Source organism: Arachis hypogaea, chromosome 9 (genome assembly GCF_003086295.3).
Source record: "Arachis hypogaea cultivar Tifrunner chromosome 9, arahy.Tifrunner.gnm2.J5K5, whole genome shotgun sequence".
In the NCBI taxonomy this organism is placed as follows: Eukaryota; Viridiplantae; Streptophyta; class Magnoliopsida; order Fabales; family Fabaceae; genus Arachis; species Arachis hypogaea.
In genome coordinates, this window is record NC_092044.1 from 36,135,110 (window position 1) to 36,155,315 (window position 20,206).

General features: G+C 34.1%; 2 protein-coding genes across 4 annotated transcripts; one reads left to right on the forward strand and one right to left on the reverse strand.

Annotated features, from left to right (window-relative positions):
* The first annotated feature begins 6,387 nt into the window (after positions 1-6,387).
* On the forward strand, positions 6,388-10,449 carry LOC112710869 (probable serine/threonine-protein kinase PBL7). The gene is made up of 6 exons (XM_029289036.2): positions 6,388-7,047; positions 7,276-7,523; positions 8,326-8,714; positions 9,232-9,364; positions 9,673-9,762; positions 9,879-10,449. The coding sequence occupies exons 1-6, from the start codon at positions 6,738-6,740 to the stop codon at positions 10,044-10,046; spliced, it is 1,338 nt and encodes a 445-aa protein (XP_029144869.2). The 5' UTR covers positions 6,388-6,737; the 3' UTR covers positions 10,047-10,449.
* A 937-nt stretch (positions 10,450-11,386) lies between these two features.
* LOC112710868 (DNA excision repair protein ERCC-1) lies at positions 11,387-16,224 on the reverse strand. Of its 3 annotated transcripts, none has more exons than XM_025763307.3 (10): positions 14,988-16,224; positions 14,572-14,861; positions 14,360-14,468; positions 14,151-14,254; positions 13,364-13,463; positions 13,167-13,243; positions 12,612-12,711; positions 12,394-12,465; positions 12,212-12,280; positions 11,387-12,062 (listed from the first exon to the last, which is right to left on the reverse strand). In XM_025763307.3, exons 2-10 carry the CDS (start codon positions 14,832-14,834, stop codon positions 11,730-11,732), a joined length of 1,227 nt encoding a protein of 408 aa, XP_025619092.2. In that variant the 5' UTR covers positions 14,835-14,861; positions 14,988-16,224; the 3' UTR covers positions 11,387-11,729. The 3 variants fall into 3 exon arrangements, with proteins under 3 accessions (XP_025619092.2, XP_025619096.1, XP_025619095.1); XM_025763311.3 differs by having other exon boundaries at positions 12,223-12,280; positions 14,988-15,225; XM_025763310.3 differs by having other exon boundaries at positions 12,175-12,280; positions 14,988-15,225.
* Positions 16,225-20,206: the final 3,982 nt, after the last annotated feature.

Below are 20,206 nucleotides of genomic sequence, written 5' to 3' on the forward strand. Positions count from 1 at the left end.
TCTTAGTTAATAATAATTTATACATTTAGATTCTCTAAAATTTGAATTTTACTTTAAAAAGTAAAGTATAATCTCTCATTATTAATTTCATAAGTGAGACTAAAAATAAATCCTTTATATTTATCAGACTTTACATACATAAATTAATATAAAAATAATTTAATATATGTATTAGTCAAATACTAACTAAAATTATTAAAAACTGCTGATACCTCAGATTTTCTATTTTTATATTTCAATTGATAAAACAAGGGACTGACTAAATGTTTTGGATGTAACAGAGCATAAACATCGTTAGTTTTTCCTTGTTGGAGGGTGATCATAGTCTAGTAGACGCAACTAGTAATATAATTATTAAAACAATTTTTAATAGGAGCATATCCTAAATTTGTCTCTTTCAATTTGCAAAATATAAAACAAACAAGTCCCAATAATAAAGTAAGGTGAATGTATTGTTTTTAGTATCAAGTGCCGTTATATTAATGTTAGGAAATTTTATTCCCTTAGAATATATATATATATAAGTATAATTACATTAATTATTTTATATTTTGATTTATATAAGGTTATTTTATTATTGGATTAGGTAATAAAAAAATAAGTCAAGATTACTTATCGATTAGGTTTAATGAAAATAAAATCAATACTATTCTATTTTACTTGGTTTCAAGATTTAATGAAAATCAATAACCAAGTATGCATAGAATTCTAGAATTTTGGTTTCTAAGACTGTGTTTAGAAAAGAGGTTAGGACTGAAATACGAAAACTTAAAAAAAAGATTGAAATAGTAACTAAATTAAATAATTTTTTATTGTATTTAGTATAAAATATATTAGAATGAGTTATGTCTATCATGTTTAGTTTAAGATAAATATAGAGATTGAGGAGTAAATTTAAAATTCAAAAAGTTAGATAAGAGTATTTTTAAAAAGAAATATTATTATTTTTTAAAAAAATGTTATTAAAATTTTAATTTCTATCTTTAAAAATTTCATCTCCTTGTATTTCCATTTTTTTAGACTAAAATATTGTATCTTGAAATACCGAAATTTTAATTTCAATTTCTGATCATTACACACAATATTTAGTTTCAGTCCCAATTTTTTTGTAGTCGTTGTCTCGTTAAAAAGTTGTTATTCATCTTAAATATTAAATTAGGGAGAACCAATAAAGTTAGTGATCATGAATTCAAGTTTGCTTTTGTTCTAAGGTATTTTTTTAATAATTTAATATAGATGGATCTAGGATTAAAAAATCTAAGAATTTCCAATAATTAAAGCTAACTACATTCTTGTTACAATATTTTTATTTTGAGGCCTGCTACACATACAAGTTTTTTTGACTTACAAGTCTTACAAGTTTAATAAAATACACGCATTACACTTAATTAACGCATTACACACTTTCACATTCAAGAGTAAATAAAACGCATGTTATTCAACAACTTCCTGTTTCCAAAGCGCGCTACTTACCATACATTATGAACGACTCTTCTTCTTCTTCCTCCATGAAAACAATTTTCTTGCCAAATTTGAAGATAATAGAACTTCAAAAATACACCCAAACGATTACAGAAATACACCTCAACAATTACAGAAATACACCAAAAGAATTACAGAAATACACCCAAACGGTTACAGGAATTCATCCAAACGATTATAGAAATACACCCAAAGGATTACAGAAATACACCCAAAGGATTACCAAAATACACCCAAAGGATTTAAGAAATACACCCAAAATTCGTTGAAGTACACCTTATGCATATTTCAGAACTCTTTCTCTTTCTCCTCCTCATCTTCTGCTACTTCTTCTTCTTCAAAAACAATTTCAGAGCTTGATGTCAAAAAAATAGAAATTGAGAATAACGAAAAAAGAAAATAGAGAGAAAAGTACGTAGATGAAGAAGAAGAACAGAAAGAGGAAGAAGAACGTGCAGCAAGAAGAAGAAGAAGGAGAAAGAGAAGGCAAGAAACGAAAGAAAAGAAGAAGAAGAGGAAGAGGAAGAGGAAGAGGAAGAAGAACATGCAGCAAGAAGAAGAAGAAAGAGAAAGAGAAAGCAAGAAACGAAAGAAAAGAAGAAGAAGAAGAGGAAGAAAAAGAAGAACATAGACCTTGCATTGCGTTTTTGAGATTTATTCGTTAATTAACTTGTAAAGCATACAAGCCTTAATGACTTGTATGCAGAGCTTTTCTCTTTTATTTTCGCACCTTCAAAAATGTGCTCTTAAATAGCTTCACTAGGGTGGTTAATACTACTACAAGAAATCAAGAATACAATATAAGACAGTAGAGGCTTAGAGTGGGTCTAATTCCATGCAGGTTTTAGTAACTTACAGTTTTATATTATTGATAAATATGAATGGTACGACAGTTACAAATATTACATATAGTAGCAAAAAGTAAATTAAGCTTTTACATTTAGGTAGTGCAGTCTACAGATGCAAACCATTATTTTTTATCGGTAAGTCTTTTTGTTGTGTTTTCTTATTTTTGGAAAGAATTTGTTTGGGTAACGTAATCATGGGGCATAGCATATTAACATGTGCCAACGATTCACAGCTCTTAATTATAGTAACTCACTCAAAAGGGTAGCATAATAATAACATTAGCATTGGTTGGACTTTGAAAGAGAATGTTTCCCTTTTGTAGTTCTGCTTAACTTATTTGGACGATGGAAATTAGTCATGTGATCTCAACCCATATGATTGGAGTAAATGCTCGTAGTCGTCTCTGAGATTTGCGTAAATACTCAATGTAATCCTCAAGATCCCAATTCTCCCATTGTAATCCTTCAGATAGAGCTTCGAGTACTCAAAGTGGTCCTTGGACATATTTCTGGTGATGAGTCATCATTAGAGCGCTAACGTGGCGACGTTTTGTCACGCTGGTGGGCTCTAACGGCTAGCTGAGCTGGCTACTTTTCAATTTGTACCCACGTGGGTCCCTCCCATTATATTTAACCCTAAATCCCCAAATTTTCATAAAATTTATCTCTTCTTGTTCATCGCTCTCTACATCGCATGCTCTAGCTTCTTGCTGATATCATAGTCTTGCAACATGTCGATAATCCCAAAATATAGAACAACATCGCTAGTCTCTCTATTGTGATAAAGGGTCAAATGGCTGATTCCAACGGTTGTCTATTGATCAAAATCACTCCACCGAGCCTTGCACTCTGCTCTTGCAGGCATATTGACACCCAACCTAATCAATGGTTTCCTAAAACAAGTGAAACAAAAATTAATACATCAAGTTGTAGGGTGAAAATTCTACAAAAGCAGAAAGAACATACATGAAGAAGTACTACAAAAATAATTATGTCAAGAGATAATCACCATTGACATAGGGAATTATTGCCAAGCTAAAGGTAAAATAATAATAACTCTTTAAGTTCTTTCTAAGGAAATCAGGACCACAACCTGTGCTCACAACCTGCCACACTATCCCACCCACTTGCGTAAGATAATTCAAGCTACTTTCAGTTATTACCATGAAAATCATCAATTCAACAATACCATAGAAAATACTAGGCTTCTAGAATGCCATTAAAAAATCATAGCTCAAACATAGCATGCATAATTGTATATACAAACCTATACAACATGTTAGGCTTTTTAAGAGACAGCAACAAGAGATAACTTCCTTCTCAGCCATCCTATTGAAAATGAGCTTTGCATCTTCCACACTACCACACTTGCAATACATATCTAACAATGCATTGTTAAGGATAAGATCTTGATCATACTTCAGCACATGGACATGGGCCTGCATCTCTAACTTAGCCTGAGAATAAGCAGATATCAAAGTAGTCCATGAAACAACATTTCATTCGAGCATTTCGTCAAACAGCTTGTGTGCTTCTTCCAAGAGGTGGAATTTGACGTACATATTGAGTAGTGTGTTGATCAAGAAGGTCTCTGGAAGGTACCCATTTGAGAAGTACCAGCACAGGTGGGCCAAGGAACTACAAAACCACAAGGCACAAGTAGTGATTATCCACAGGTGAGCATTGTCGAGCCTGAGCCTGAAGATCTAGGCATTTTTCTCATCAAAATTGAGCTTGTTCTTATTCTTGCGGCGCTTTCTGAGGTCGGGAGTAAGGCCTTTGGGGGTGCTAGGGCGGCGAATGGAAGTACGAAGGCCGTTGGAGGTGGAGGGTTGGGGCATCGAGGTGGATGTAGGTTTGGAGAGTGTAGAGGAAGAGAATTGGGAGCCTGAAGAATGCGAAGAAGAACGCGAGGAAGAGGAAGAGCGAAGCGTGCATGAGTGGGACTTTGTGCAATAACACCAACTGCGAGAGACCAATGTGGGTATAAATTGAAAATGAGCCAACTCAACTCTAGCCTAGCAAAACAACGCCACGTCAGCGCTCCGGTGATGACTCGTCACCAGAAATATGCTCAGGGACCACTTTGAGTGCTTGGAGTTCTATCTGGAGGACTACATTGGAAAAATCGGGATCTTGAGGATTACATTGAGTATTGCGCGAATCTCAGAGACTACTACGAATATTCACTCCATATGATTGGCATCCTTCCGTGCTAAATCGGGCACACCATTTTTATATTGAATCCCACTAAAAAACCAACTTTTTGTTGATTAATATTATTAATTTTAGTTAATTTTTTAAAAAATTATTTTTCTATGTTATATTCGAAATTCTATTCTTACCTCTTTTTTCTTTTTCTTCCCAATACTACTTTTAACACCATTAAATTTTCATCTCTTGTAGTCTGCTACTCAATAGTTGGATACCCTAATTGGCTCATTCTAAATACTAAGTTGTAAATTCTAAATTCTAAATCATAAAATCTAAATTTTAAATTCTAAATTCTAATTCTTAAATTTTAACTTTAAATTTTTAAATCGTAAATCCTCCAAAAAATAAAGTTAAAAAATTAATTTCAACATTAAAAGAATTTGCTGATGTCAACTAATGAATCTTAACCAACTTGGGTTGGTTGAGTGGTCAGCTCACTCGTCCGCTTAAACAAGTGTCGAAAATTCGAACCCCGCCTTATGCATGCAGCAACTCATTGGCCAACGGCAGACCCTTAAATGGAGCTCAGATCCGCGATGGATTAGTCCTTAACCTGTCGGGTTGGGGAATACCGTTTGGGTAAACCAAAAAAAAAAAACTAATGAATCTTAATTTCCTATACATGTTTTTTTATACTACCCTAAACCATATTTATTTCATTATTGCATAGGAATATTTTATAAGTAGGCAAAACCATTCGTTAAAAAAATTTATATAATTTTTAAGTATTGCAAATTATAGTAAATGACCATGTTGACCACTTAAAAGTTTCAGATTTAAGAAAATATCTCTCAAATTAAAGAAAAAGAAATATGTGATTCTCAAAATATCACAAATTTGTGACAAAATATACCTTTAAAGGCCGCCAATTAGGTCATATGCATCAACCGGTGCAATTTGTTACAAATTTGTGATATTTGAATACCAGGGACTCCTTTTTTTAATTTGGAGACCATTTTGCAAATCTAAAATTCTTTTGTTGCCAAAAAAAATGGACTTTTATCCTTTTGAATTCAAGTGGCTACGACATACAATAATTGCGTCTGGAAATGAAATTTTCTCTCGCGATACATGTGAAGACTATCATTATCATATTGTGTCTTGTTCTCATATTTTATCTTCTAGCTAGATGATTTAATATTAATGCAAGTAGCAACCCCCTAAAATCATGCTGAAATACAAAAGCAAGCTAGGAGAAAGAGTCAGTTAGTTCAAATGGCTTATCTCACTTTCTCAATCACAAGAGTTAATTGCTGTGTCTAAAAGAATGTGTATGTCTTTGTTAAGAGCCACAAGACTTTAATTTTAATAATACCATCCACCAACGTATTATCATCACATTCTAGAAAGTGCAAAGTGATTCTTGTAATAATAAATATCTGAAAATTATGTAACTAATTAAAATTGTAAAAGACTCGCAGAAATACACACCATAATCAAACTGATAAACCAAAAGATATAAAATACTGCCACATAGTAACGAAGTATGTAATGATGCAATGGATCAGAAAGCATTGAATTCTCCTTTTTTGAGTGAAATGCAGGCATTGTTATTATTATTTTTATTATTATTGTCGGTGACCTGAGGGAAATGCCTATTTCTTTGAAGCCTTTTGTTCACTCCTGATTCCCCATCCTATCATTCAGTAGCAAATATAAACTTAACTATCAGATTACCATAAATCATGGTTTTGTTTTCTTATTCCAAAGAAGAATGGGAAAAGGACATGGTGTATAAAAATTCTGGCTTCAACAAAGGAGTAATAAAAGAGAAGGCCTATAATTAGAGAATAATTAAAAAGGGATAGCAATATAGCATGGTGGAAAGATGGTGCACAAGCTTACAATATTTTCTAATACAAAGAAAGAGACAATTCGTTGGAAAGATAACAAAAGAAGAGACGAGTGAAGTACACCAAAAAAAAAAAAAAAACATAACTATTTGATTATTTGTTCACGAGAGAGAGAGAGAGAGAGAGAGAGAGAGAGAGAGAGAGAGAGATGATGACCTGCCCTCGTAGGAAAGGAAGCTCAAAACTAGCAAAGACTAACTTGCACCCCCTATTTGTCTTCTTTAAACAAAAACCCCTCCTAGACCCTCTCTTGCTTCTCATTAAAACCTCCTTTTCCCCTCAAACAAGAAGCCGTTTATATCAGTGTTTTTCTTTGTATTCTTAGTTTTCTTGATCTCTCATGGATGTTAATACTACTACTACTATACCAAGTGTTGACACAAAGAGCCAGTCATACGCACAGCACCAATTGCATTCAGCAAATCATGAGCATAGCCATGCTCATCTCCCCTCCAAAACCATTCTCATAGCCATTGCAGCGGCCACCACAGTTACCGTACTTCTCACCATTTTCTTTGTCCTATTCTTGCTCCGTCGACAAAAGTCTTCCAACAAGAGTGGAGCCTGCAAGGATAAGAATCCAAGAGGGCTTCATGACACAAGCAGCAGACTCATTGCTTCAACAAAGTTGAGCATTAGTTCTAGTCCAGGTAAATTGCAAACACTCAATTCATTTGCATAGTAACTATGTGTTTCTAGGCATGAATTAACTGCTTATGCAGATCATCACATGAATTTGCATTCCCAATAGCACATAAAGTAAATACTGCCAACATTAACTCAATATGTCCTTAAATGTATTAACATTCTTATTCTTATAAGGGGTAAGTTTAAGACATAGAAGGTAATGAATAAATGCTTGGAAACATTAATTTCAGATGTGAAGGGAGGGTGTCTTCAAGGAGGAAACCTTAGTAGGTCACCAGCAGCACCTAAATTCAAAGGAGTACAAGTTTTCACATACAAGGAGATAGAAGTGGCCACAAATGGATTCAGTGAAGCAAATGTCATTGGTAATGGAGGGTTTGGTTTGATGTACAGAGGAGTCCTAAGTGATGGTACTTTGGCAGCAATCAAGTTGCTACGCAGAGAAGGTAAGCAAGGGGAGCGTGCCTTCAGAGTAGAGGTGAGTTGAGTGTGTTAGCTTCATTTAATGATATAATATATCTCTTTTGTTTTTGGTTACCAATGCAATGATTTAATTTCTCCTTGTTTTTATCTTAGCTCTATCCCTCTATAATTCTGTGTCTCCTTTCCTTGTATTAGATATAGTTTGCTCAGAGACATTGTTTTTGTCTTATTTATCAACTTGAAAACTTCTATTGGTTGCTAACGAAACTTGTGAACAAACAGAAAGTAAGATACAGGTTATTTTAATGTGAGAAAAGACTTCTACAACCAATCAAATGACAACCTTAATATACTGTCTGGATCCTATAGTAGTTTATGGGATCACATTTGACTGGACCCTTAAGTTTTTTAAAGGATATCATATTATTCTAAGTTTTAACATCTTAGCACGTTCAAAACTACAAGATTTTTTAGTACAGAAAAAAGATTAAATAGTATTATGCAATAAGATTCCTATATAAAATTTAACAGAAGTTACGGAAGTGTTGAATTCTAGACAAAAATCAATTTATACAAATTTTGTTACTTATTCCTGTTTTAAAAATATAGTGGCAGTAAGACATATTCTGTTATCTCTTATTAAAAAACTATTCTCTGTCGTATAGCAATCAAAACAAAGTTGGGACCATGAAGAAAAATATAGAAATGCAAACCCTATTATCTCTATCTTTCTGAGTCTATTCCCACTTGCCAACTCACATTATGAGCTTTACTCAAATCTAGCACATGGGGTGTGAAGAATAGATGACATTTTCAATCTTTATTTAATTTTTTTCCACCCTTGGTATTTATTACAGGTCGATCTCCTAAGTCGTTTGCACTCTCCATACTTGGTGGAGTTACTTGGTTATTGTGCAGACCAAAACCATAGGCTACTCATATTTGAGTACCTACCCCATGGCACACTCCATCAACATCTACACTCCCCTAAGAACCAATCTCAGTCGTTGGATTGGTGGGCCAGGATGAGGATAGCCCTTGATTGTGCAAGGGCCCTGGAGTTCATGCATGAGCACCATGCAGTCTCACCAGTGATCCACAGAGACTTCAAGAGTAGCAATGTGTTATTAGATCAAAATTTCCGTGCTAAAGTGTCAGATTTTGGGTTGGCAAAGATGGGATCAGAGAAGATGAACGGTCAAGTTTCCACCCGTGTGTTGGGGACCACTGGATATCTGGCCCCAGAGTGAGTAATATTGAATACCCTATCTCATCAGTCACTGTGAGACACCTTGCTCTTCTTATCTTCACACCACTCAACTCTACTCTAACAGTACATTACTTGCAATGTCAAATAAAGAAAACCATCCACATGGTCACACTCAAGTCCCTATCATGCAGGCTGTAATTTCTTAAATAGTTATGGCTTCTACTTTCTATATGACAGACATAAATTTTATGTCGCATATCATTCAAATATTTTATATGGGATTAATTTGGCAATACTATCTGCATGAAAAAATGTTTTACACAAAAATTCAACCATACTGCATTGACACAATTATTTCTCTCAACTACCTACTATCTTAACTGTCTTTAAAAAGCAAGTCATTGATTGGACGATAATATAAATTCTTTTATACGGATAATGCATGGCAATCATCTCTATATATAATGTATTTTTTTCTTCTTTGTTCTTATTTGCTTCATAATTTAAAGCATAGTATTTTGTTTGTTTGTGTCATGAATTTGGCATAATGTAGGTATGCCTCCACGGGAAAGCTTACCACAAAATCGGATGTTTACAGCTATGGTGTGGTTCTTCTTGAATTGCTTACAGGGCGTGTACCAGTTGATATTAAGCGGGCCCCTGGAGAACATGTCCTTGTCTCCTGGGTTAGTTATAGAGCACTCTGGAATTTCAAAAAGATTTTGTTTAAGCTTAAAGAAGAAAAATATGCTAACTATTTATTTGAGAATATTAATCAGGCAACTAAGCTGTAACAGCTACCAAAGGCTGAGTTTGCTGTGATAGTAAAAGTGAGAATAAAATTAAGAATTAACTTTGTGAGTAAAACTGTGTACAACTGAAAGAAATCCTTCGATTTTTTTTTTTTTTTACCTTTGTTTTTACCTTACACCAAACTCACCATTGCAATTATGGGTTCCAGAATTGGTAACATAAGATATCTATTATTCAACAGGCTCTTCCAAGATTAACAAACAGAGAAAAAGTGGTGGAAATGGTTGACCCGGATCTAAGGGGGCAATACTCAAAGAAGGATTTAATTCAGGTACTACTCTTTTTTGTTAAGTGAATTTAGTCATTGTTATCACTTGATGACTAGAGCTAACCATATTATTTCCAATAACTAATCATATTTGGTTTCTGCTTCCATGGGATTAACAGATAGCCGCCATTGCAGCAATGTGCATACAGCCAGAAGCAGATTATAGGCCACTCATGACGGATGTTGTACAATCACTGATACCACTTGCTAGGAACCCGGCTTCTCTTGGTTCATCAAGTTCTTTAAGGTTTCAGAAACAAACACCAAGCCCAAGTCCAAGTCACTAAGTTGCATTGTGGTTGTCTTTATTGAACTGAGAAAGTGCTTGGACAGACATAAGGGCCACGAAAACTCGAATATATTACTCAGTGGGGTATCATCAAATCATTGAACTACGGAATTCTTGTCACCCTTACTTTACTGCCTTCAATGTAGAAAAGATGAGGGGGAGAATAATCCAAAGCAGAAAGACGATTCACATCTTCCAGGCCAATAAGGACAAACTTATTTGCATTTAGCCATTGATGCAATTAGTTCTGGATATGAACAGAACATTTCTTGTGTAATATGATAAAATTTAAAAGGCTCACTTCATGCACTCTATTAGTGTAAGTTCCTAACATGCTTCTATATTGAACTGTACCATACTTTGCAGACAAAAAATAAACAACAGTATAAAGCTTTTACTAACCACAAGGAGGGCAAATGAATCTAGTTTCTTTCTGGGACAGCTCAAGTTACAGCATTGGCACCTAAGATATAAGAAGTAAATGGGTACTGGCATAAGAATAGGGGTGACCTGTTTGGAATCACTACATTACAGGTTGAAAGTGAAGGAATTCCATAAAAAGCATGTAAGAAACCCTTATATTTTCATGAGAAAAAGATGAAGGAAAATGATAATGGCAGCCAACACTCAGAATCAAGATAAGTTAGTGCTACTAACCAGAGAAAACAAAGAAATAGCATAAAATTGATGAAATGAAACAATTACCTAAAGAGTATTTGCAATGCAGAGAGAACCAGGATCTCGAGGAGTGAAATGTCCTGGAAGACATTCTCATAACATAAAATAGAAATTATTTTCCTAGTGCCACCTAAAGTAGAGAAGTGCAATACCCCCACCAGGAGCAGAAAATGGAAAGGGCATAATACACATCTTTTAGCAAGCAAATGGTATACAACTATTGTTATACATAGCAGTACGAACACTATATTTTGTCCTAAATTTTCTATAAGGTTATCGAAATTAAAAACATTTGATCTGAAAGTCAATTTTGTAAAAATGTACCTAAAGAGCACCAACTTTCAATCTTTTGATATAACTACACCCTCCAAGTCATTCTCCTTTATGCTTGGTTTCAGCCCAAAACACTCAAAAGAACATGAGAAGAACATAATAGCATGAGGAAAAAATCAAAATAGTTGGATAAAGTCAACTCTAAAAGCAAGTTACTAACATAATTTCTTGAATGTGGAGAATGGAAAGTGAAAAAGAAGGTGTAATATCATGTACTAAAGAAGTTCCAAACCTAACGAACCATTTTAAGCGCATCCATGCATGGGCAGCAACCCAGATGCCTTCTACTAGAAATGATGAAAGAACATATAGAATTCTTAATCGAAATGGAATAAACCAATGAATTAAACGTAATCATATTTAAAAGTTGGTGCTTGCTAAGTGCATTAACAATCAACAGTTAAATTCTCAACTCCAGAATCCCATTCCTATTTCTATATATGGAATCTGGATCAACGCTTATACCCCACCAAGGCTGTATGTCAAATACTACCCTAATGCATATGCAGGGCAGGAAAAGTCCACAATCAATTAAAGGCATTCTGATTTAGAATCAAAGTGCAGTGCCATGCTGGCTCTAGATTGTGGATTTATAAACCGAGCTTTCAAATTTTAAAAGAATATCATGCTTAACGGAAAACTTTAACCGCTGGTGGAAAGCATCATGTAATTATGTTTCAGCCTCTGATTTTCTAACAGCACCTGATTCTACTTTCTCCTCTACTTGTGAAGTCTTATTCCTCTTGCCAATTCGGTTAGAATATCTGGCAAAGGCTTCAGAGAGGGCAGATTTGACAGTAAGTTCAGGTTCTTTCTCCTTGCGTTTGTTCACATCTTCAGCGGCCTTTTGCTTGTCTTCATTCAAGGAGCAAGGTTCAGCATCATTGTTAGCTGATATATCAGGGCTAGCTGTCTTATCCTGGACAGACGTCTCTGGAATGACTTGCCTGCTGGATTCCAATCGCTTGAAGGGTTCATGAAACGTGTCAAACAAGCGCTTGACCTGATAAGTGTAAAAAGTATTCAGTGCTCTTTTGATTACTGCCTATCACTGTGGACCAAGCCACTAAGACTGTAAATCATGCAAGCAAAGCCAAATAAAGTGAAGTGCAAACCATTTGTCATATCTCACTTTCAGCATTAGCTATATACCTTGCGCTCACCTATGCCAGGGCAGCGAGCTAGATCTTCCATAGATGCACCCATAATGTGAGACAAAGACTGAGAAAACAAGAATTATTCTTGATGAAAATGCTTTCAAAAATAAAACCAATGAATATTTATGTGGCAATATGAGCCTACAAAGTATATATTTTAAAAAAAGATATACATACCCCAAATGTCGTACCAAGGGTAACTACATCAGTCTTGTTAACATGTCGGACAGTTGTAAGGGCGTGTGTTAGCTACAGTTGAAAGTAAAACTGGTTCAGCGTATTTGATGCCAATGAATAAATTATTTTTTCGACTTAAAAGAATGCACGATATTTTTATCTCAAAAGTACTAAAACCCATTATAAATCAATTCATCGACCATAAACCATAAGCACACCCGTGACAGATAGTCTGTATCCATTTGGCCTTGAATAATGTCTGCAGGCTTGTTTTCATATACTTTTATGGTCTCCAAGTAACGGCCACATTCCTCCAAGCTAGAATGACAGTAGAATGGAATGATATAAACTAAATTAGTTAGGTAATAGGAATCTTACCAGATGCTACTACAGCTACTGAAATTAATTTGCATGTTACAGCAGTTGCAAGTTCCTTTAAATAGTAAAATTATGCTAAAACAACAAATGCAATTGAAACTACAAGAATCTTTCTCCTCTAAAATGTTCTTTTTTGTGACTGTATCATCTAAAACAAAAGAGAGGCACAAGGAACGAGCATGCAGTCATGAGCCTTCACCCCGAATAAGACGATTGAATGATTGATAGCTATTCTGTATTTTCTAGTCAGTATTTCATAATAAGCTCATCAGCTAGCCAATAGCAGATAATAGCACCATTTTTACACCACTAAGAGTTGACAAAAATAAAATAGAAAGACATTTTAAGCATGAAACTATGCAAACTTCACAAGTTAGAAGGAGCATTAATTTCACCTCCATCCACATAGAAGGGTGCAGTCATGAAGCAGAGCTGTTTTGGTAACTTCAAGAAGAGGCTTCATTACATCCTCCTGCAATCAATGAGGTAAAAAAATGTAATTTAGTTCATGAAGACAATATTTCCAGATAGATTTGCGGTAAGCATAAAATAAAATAGATGCAACTAGAGATTGGGAATATCTGTGCCTGACCACATCAACATGGCATAAGACTACTCGAAGCTTGAAATTCTTCTGTAACTCCCTTATTCTATAATATAAATAGTCTGGATGCAGCAAATGATACCGGAGACTGCATTTGAAACATCCACTTGAGTCAAACTGATGAATAAATATATTAAACCAATCCTACTAGTGAGAAAATGAATTAGAAAATTCCAAGTAGCTTAGTTCATTACTAAATTAAGTCATGTGGTGAGTGTCATTTTTTTCTTAATACGGGACCCTAATAATAAAAACATTTGCATCGTCCTACTATTGATAGACCATGAACGAGGAGATTGATCATCAGCTTGCAATTTGATATGAAAGTTCAACAAACGAGGAAATAGCTGTGCATCACATTTTGAAAAAGATGGAACTTCAGTGATAAAAACGAATATGTTATGTCCACTTATTCTCTCTCATTCACTAAACAAACACATGCCAGTCCCCTCTTGGGTGTGAGACTTATCCCTTGTGGTTCCTAAATCTCCTCCTAAATGCTCATAATGTTGACGTAGTGTACAAGAAAGAACGATTTCACAAAACATTTCTCTAATAGATCACTTGACTTCAAATCGGTTGAATAAGTTATATTTCTGGACAAACTAGCAAGGAATGCAACTTGCCATCCAACATAAGTATTTATTGATCACAACAACAACAAACATAACGAACAACAGCACTAAATCAGTGTAGTACTACCTCTAAATACAACAAGAAAACAAGCAACCTTAAACTTCCCAAAAATTGAAAGGAAAAAGACAAAAAGGCTAACCTGAGATAGAGTGCACATGAGCTTTGACCCAGCAAGTAGTCACAAACAATATCAGCAAAGGTCCATCTAACATTCCTAATGTGTTTAAGCAACGGATTTCCTTTCTGCAAAATACAAGAAAACAAAAACGTTTACCAGATAATAAGAATATAAATAATGAAAATTAGAACAGAAAACTCAATAAATGAAAATAATCACACTGCTTAAACCTGTCTGTGGCTAACAAGGATGGCATTGCGACTTTGAGCGACTTGAGACGAAGCTGCAGCAGCAGAAGACGTCGAAGTTGAAGATGGAGGGTTCAATTGAGAACTTTCCCTAAATCATCAAATTAATCTTCAAATACTACAGATAACGATGTTTATACTTAACAATGGACCAAAATTCGTAGCAAAGAAAACCAAAAATGTGTAAAGTAAACCTTGAAATTGAAGAAGAAGCAGCGGTGATGGTGGTGGCGGCGTTGGTGGTAGGAGGCGGAGGAGCGTAGAACTCAGAGGATTTGACGAAGGAAAAGGCTTGGGAGAATGTTTGCGAGGGAAGGAAGAGTGAAGGTGGAGTTGCTTTTTGTTGTGAGCTTTGGAGAACTTCTTCGTAGGAAGGTATCTTGATCACTACGGAGCTCTTCTTGTTCGCGCCGTCGTTGTTCTTCTTATTGTTTTGCTCTTTCAACTCATTCTCCATTTTCCACCTCCTCAGTTCACAGATTAACTAACAACAAGAAAAATTCATATTTCACAGTTCACAAAATTAGCAACAAAAAAAATTAATAGTTCACAGTTCACAAAATTAATGAAAAATTATTCAATTATAGTTACAAAAAAAAAAATTGAATACCAGGGACTGAGGGAGCGCAGAACAGGGCAGAGCTGGCGCAAGAGGGGGACAGGGAGCAGTGGAGCACGATCGAAGGCTGAAGGTGGAACAGAGTTGGCGTCGGCGGGACGACTGCGGGACGACTGCGGGACGGAGGCTTCGACGTTCCGACGGTGGTGCGCAATGGAGGGGAAGGAAGTTGCGACGGTTGGAGGGGATTAATGGTAAGGGATGTAAGGGTTACCTCTCGTCCCTTAATGTGCTACAAAACGGCGCGTCTAAGCTAAATGCAAAAAACCGGCCGGGTTACGGTTCGGTTCAGCCGACCGATTTCTAGCCGGTTTGATAGTTCAAGAACGGTTTCTGAATTTTCTAATTTTGGCATTTGATTGATTTGTTTTTTCTTTCTGTTTGTAATTCAACCGATTCGATTGGTCGGTTCGAATCGATTTTTAAAACCTTGGTTTTTCACCCAAAATAATCAACTGCAGCGAGTTTATGGGAATTTGGAAAAAAAAAATTCAAACTATTCAAACATAACAAACTTGACCTATGTGACCGGTTTGAGATAGAACGTGCATCTTAAATGCCTTTTAAAGGGTACCTATGTAGATAGCTTTGATATCTTTTTGGCTTGAAAACATGTTGATCTATTTCTTGGCCTTGGAAAATGTTTGCAAGATTCTTTAGTAATTTCTGAAAGATTCGCTTACCTTTTATTTACTTGTGACGGCTCGCGTTGGTCGTTGTGGGTCATCCATTAACCTAATACTATTAGAGTCGTCGTCTTACTTCCTTCGCCGTTCCACTTCACATAACGTTTGCTGCAAAAAGGAGGGATTCTTCAGTCAAGAAAAGCTTTCTTAGTTCACCACTTTGTCGACTCCACTCTCCTACACAACAACTTGTTCGTTGCTTTAGAAATCTACATTCAATCTTTCAAAGTAGTTTTGCTAGTATAACCTCATCCGAGTAGTCACTCTTCTCATAGTCTATGTCTAGTCTATTTTGGATAGAGCAATAAGAAAGGACCAAAATACCAAAGATTAAGGAGGACCAAATCCACAAAGGTAAACATATGCATAGTAAGGTTAGAAATCAAAATGGTTCCTAAAGAGGCATTTAAGTTGGAAGAGCGCCTAATTTACACCCTAATTTTTGTACTTAAGAATGTCCTCCCGTTGGATTCAGGGATTGGATTATTGGAATAAAATATGTGTTTGCTATCATCAGTTCAATGAAAACCAAAGGTTCTCACGATCCAGACCGGCCCAAAACTCAAACCGAGTTAAAGGCATATTCTTACTTGGTTAGGATTTTTCAAATTTATTTATTGTCATTTTTGAATTACCTAACCGGATATAACACTGTTTTCCATAATAAAAAATATACATATATTGGGTCGACCCAATTTAACCAAATTTAGGTTGTTGTCAGGTTCGTATCAGGCTAAAATACAATCGATTGCCTTTTGTAGTTTGGTTTGGGTCTAATTAAATTTGGTCTAACACATTAACACAATTATCAGGCAACATGTGATATAACTTTAGATTTAATAGAAAATGGTTGTCTTAGAAAGTGTTAATTCAAAAACGCTACATGGTCATCGTTAAAGTCATTGTTTACTTGCTAATCCATGGTAGTCATCAACTCGATCATAGTACTCTAGTCGTCCGATAATAAACTAAAACCCATACCTTTAAAAACATTCTGTTACCTCATAGCAGGAAGTAGTAATTCCTACTGACCCGCTAACATTTCTAAAAAAAAAATACTAATTGGCATAACCTACTTTTGTTGTGTGTATTAGGGGTGGCAAAACGGGTCGAATCTGTCGGGTCGATCTGCTAAACCCGCTAAAAAAGGCGGGTCGGGTTAGGATTTGGAACCCGTCAACTTTTAAAAAATTGCCAAACCCGCACCGCCAAATTGGCGGATTTTGGCAGGGCGGGGCGGGCGGGCCGGTCCGCCGGGCCGAAGATTTTATTTTTCTTTTTTTTATTAAATAAAAGAGTAATTATTATTATGAAATTAATAATTATAGAATTTTTAAACACCTTTTTTTTCATTTTTTGTTTTTATTCTTCTTTTAGTTATTAACTTTATTTATTTTATTTTACAATTTCGTATATATGCTCAAATTATGTAACTTATTTTTTAAAATAAAGATAATTCTATTGACAAATATTATTTTGAATAATTTTATTGAAGTTAAAAATTAAAAAATATATTATAATTTGACTATTTTTTGTATTTAATTTTTTAATTATTATTTTTTGGTTAATTTTAATGAATTTTATTTTTCAAAAAAAAAAAGTCGAGCGGGCTAACCCGCCGTCCTGCCAATCCGCCATAAAGTGGAGCGAGCTATCATTTTGAACCCATTTTAGTTAGCGGCGCGGGCTGATCCGCCTCGTTTATGGGGTGGGCCTGGGCGAGGCGGAACGGGTTGGAACGGACCGACCTGCTTTGCCATCCCTAGTGTGTATAATACATATAGATTAAACATAAAAGTTTATCGTCTACTTTTACCCTTTTCAAAAAGGTGTTTTCGGTTTTAAAATTTATACTATAAATGGTGGCATCTTAATTTACTTGAAATCCAAAAAAAAAAAAAACAGACCCTAACTTTCGCTTATTCTCCTTGGCACACGGTTGGATTGAGATATATTCATTGTATCAATGACAATCTCATTATTCATCATAATGTATATTAACCCCTACTATAATAATATATGCCACTTCACCCATACAATGCATTGTAAGGAAAGAATTTATCATCAAAAGTATATAAAATAATTACGAATTATAACTATTAAAAATAAAGCAGTAATTCGATCAAGTAAATGCTTCATTGAGACATCAATTTCGTACGTTAGCTAACATTAACAAATTAAAGACATGCTATAAACTTTTGCACAACTTTCCTTACATTATTTTGTTGATAGTAACTACATGAATATAAAGGAACGAGATAATTAACAAAAACACAAGTCTTTTGAAAGATATATCATGCTACATGTTCAAACTCTGGCCATCATGAGAACCATCGTTATCGAATTATCAAAAGTAGCCTAATTTTACCTTCAGGCCCAAATCTCTAAATTAAGGTAGCCCACAGAATACTTGATATACAATGATGTCATTATTTACCTACGTATGACTAGTTAAGATGGTAAAAAAAAAAAAATAGAAAATCTATTTATAAAAGTCATACAATTTTACGGATGTCTTTTTATTCACAAGTTTAATAACACGTTGTGTGGATGTAGTGTGGACAATGTAAGAACCAGAGAATGGAATCTTAAATTGTTGCAGTATAATTACGGGTTACTATTATTTGTTGTGGAGATTTGAAAACGAAACAATAACTGTTGAAGATGTCCGTGCAGGAAAAAGAAATAAAGAGATGGTGTGTCACTATATACTGGGAAGTGGATTGTCTTTTTAATGAAATAGTCAAACACATTTTACATATTTTTTTATATTTTTAATATTAAAATTATTTCTAGATTTGTATTCTTAAAAAATGAATATATATTACTAGCACATCATTTATTGAATTATTAGAACAAAGTAATTATACACATAATTTTATTATAATATTTAAAAATTAAAAAAAATTAAGCCATTGTTTAAATCTTTTTGAAAAACTTAAAATAGTAGAAGAGTAATGATTGAAAATGAAAATTTATTTTTCTGATTCTCTTTCTAATACTTACATATATAAGAATATATATATATATATATTATTTTTTAAAAATACTAAAAAAGAAATATTTTAATTTTTTATTAAAAAATTAGAAAAACAATTAGAAGAATGAGTTAAAATTCCTAATATTTTTCTAAAATGAATAACCGATAAATATATATGATATTTATTAAACATTTATTTTATTTAACTAGCAGAATTTTTTTTTTGGTGACTGATTTTAACTAGTAGATGAGCATGCATACATAATATTTGAAATTTTAAAAAAAAATTTTCTCAAAATTTATTTAGTTAAAAGAAATAATATTTTATTAAAAGTAGTGCTTTGGAACAAATTAAAATTGTCATACAAAATATTTAGAAATTTTAAGACAACTCTAAAACTTGTTAAAAATTTTTTTTATAAATATTTAGTATTCGCCTTTTCGTTCTTCGTTTATCAATTTTCGTTCTCTTTAATTCGTGTGTTAGTAAAATATGGATTATTAGGGTTAAGTTCTGAAAGAAGGAAGTAGTTTATAGTTTTTTACCAAAAAAATATAAAATTTGAATCTCCCTACGTTACAGAAATTTGGAAATGTTAAAATGTTATAATACCAATAACAAAATAAGATACAGATAATTTAATTATTTCTATTATTTTGCATGAAGAAAATTTTATTTATTAACATCTGATGCTGTATAAGTTGTCTCTCTTTGTAGCAAGATGCAAAGGCAGACATAATTCTTGCATGATAAGACTATTTGGACTATTCAAAGTTGTGTGTGTCCTGATACATAACCCTATTACATTCAAAATTCTTTATCGTGGTAAATTTATTAAGAATGTTGTGTAGCATGTCATAAATTTATTTAAAGTCAAAGTAGTTGACATACAAATTAGTTTTAGTGTTCTAATGTTTCAAAAATTAATTAAATTAGTCTTTATATAATTTTTTTAATTTTTTTGTTAATATTAAATTTTTACTAAGTTTTATATGTTAAAAAAGATGAGATCTGAAAGAATAAATAAAATCCTCGACTGGTAAATTCTTACACCAATAACGTCTAACCAAAAAATTGTAGACCAACTTTAATAAAGGTGAACTACCCAATATGTCTTGCCAAGTCAGCCAAATCCCAATGAAGGAAGAAGTTGCAAAGGTTGAACATGTGAGGTCACTGCTTGCTCAGGTCCATGCTATGGCCTATGGCGACATGTCCGATGTCGCCAATAGTGAAGTCAATCCAGACCCTGCTAAGTTGATCCATTTGTTAAGCTTGGCGGACAAGCACCTACGTATTGAACTTTTTGCTTCGCCAAGACATATGTTACCCCTATTATTTTCACCAGCAATGACTCACGACATTGTGCTTTAACCTAATGCTATACATGTTGCACTCTAACCATGAAATGCATTGAATTTGGGCTAGAACATAACTGGAGTAAAATTGCTATTAATGGGATGTGTGTCCGCTTCCATCTCATTTTCGTTGTCTGGAGAGGCTTTTGGCCACACGCTGCGAAGATCAAAAGTGAGGTATTCTG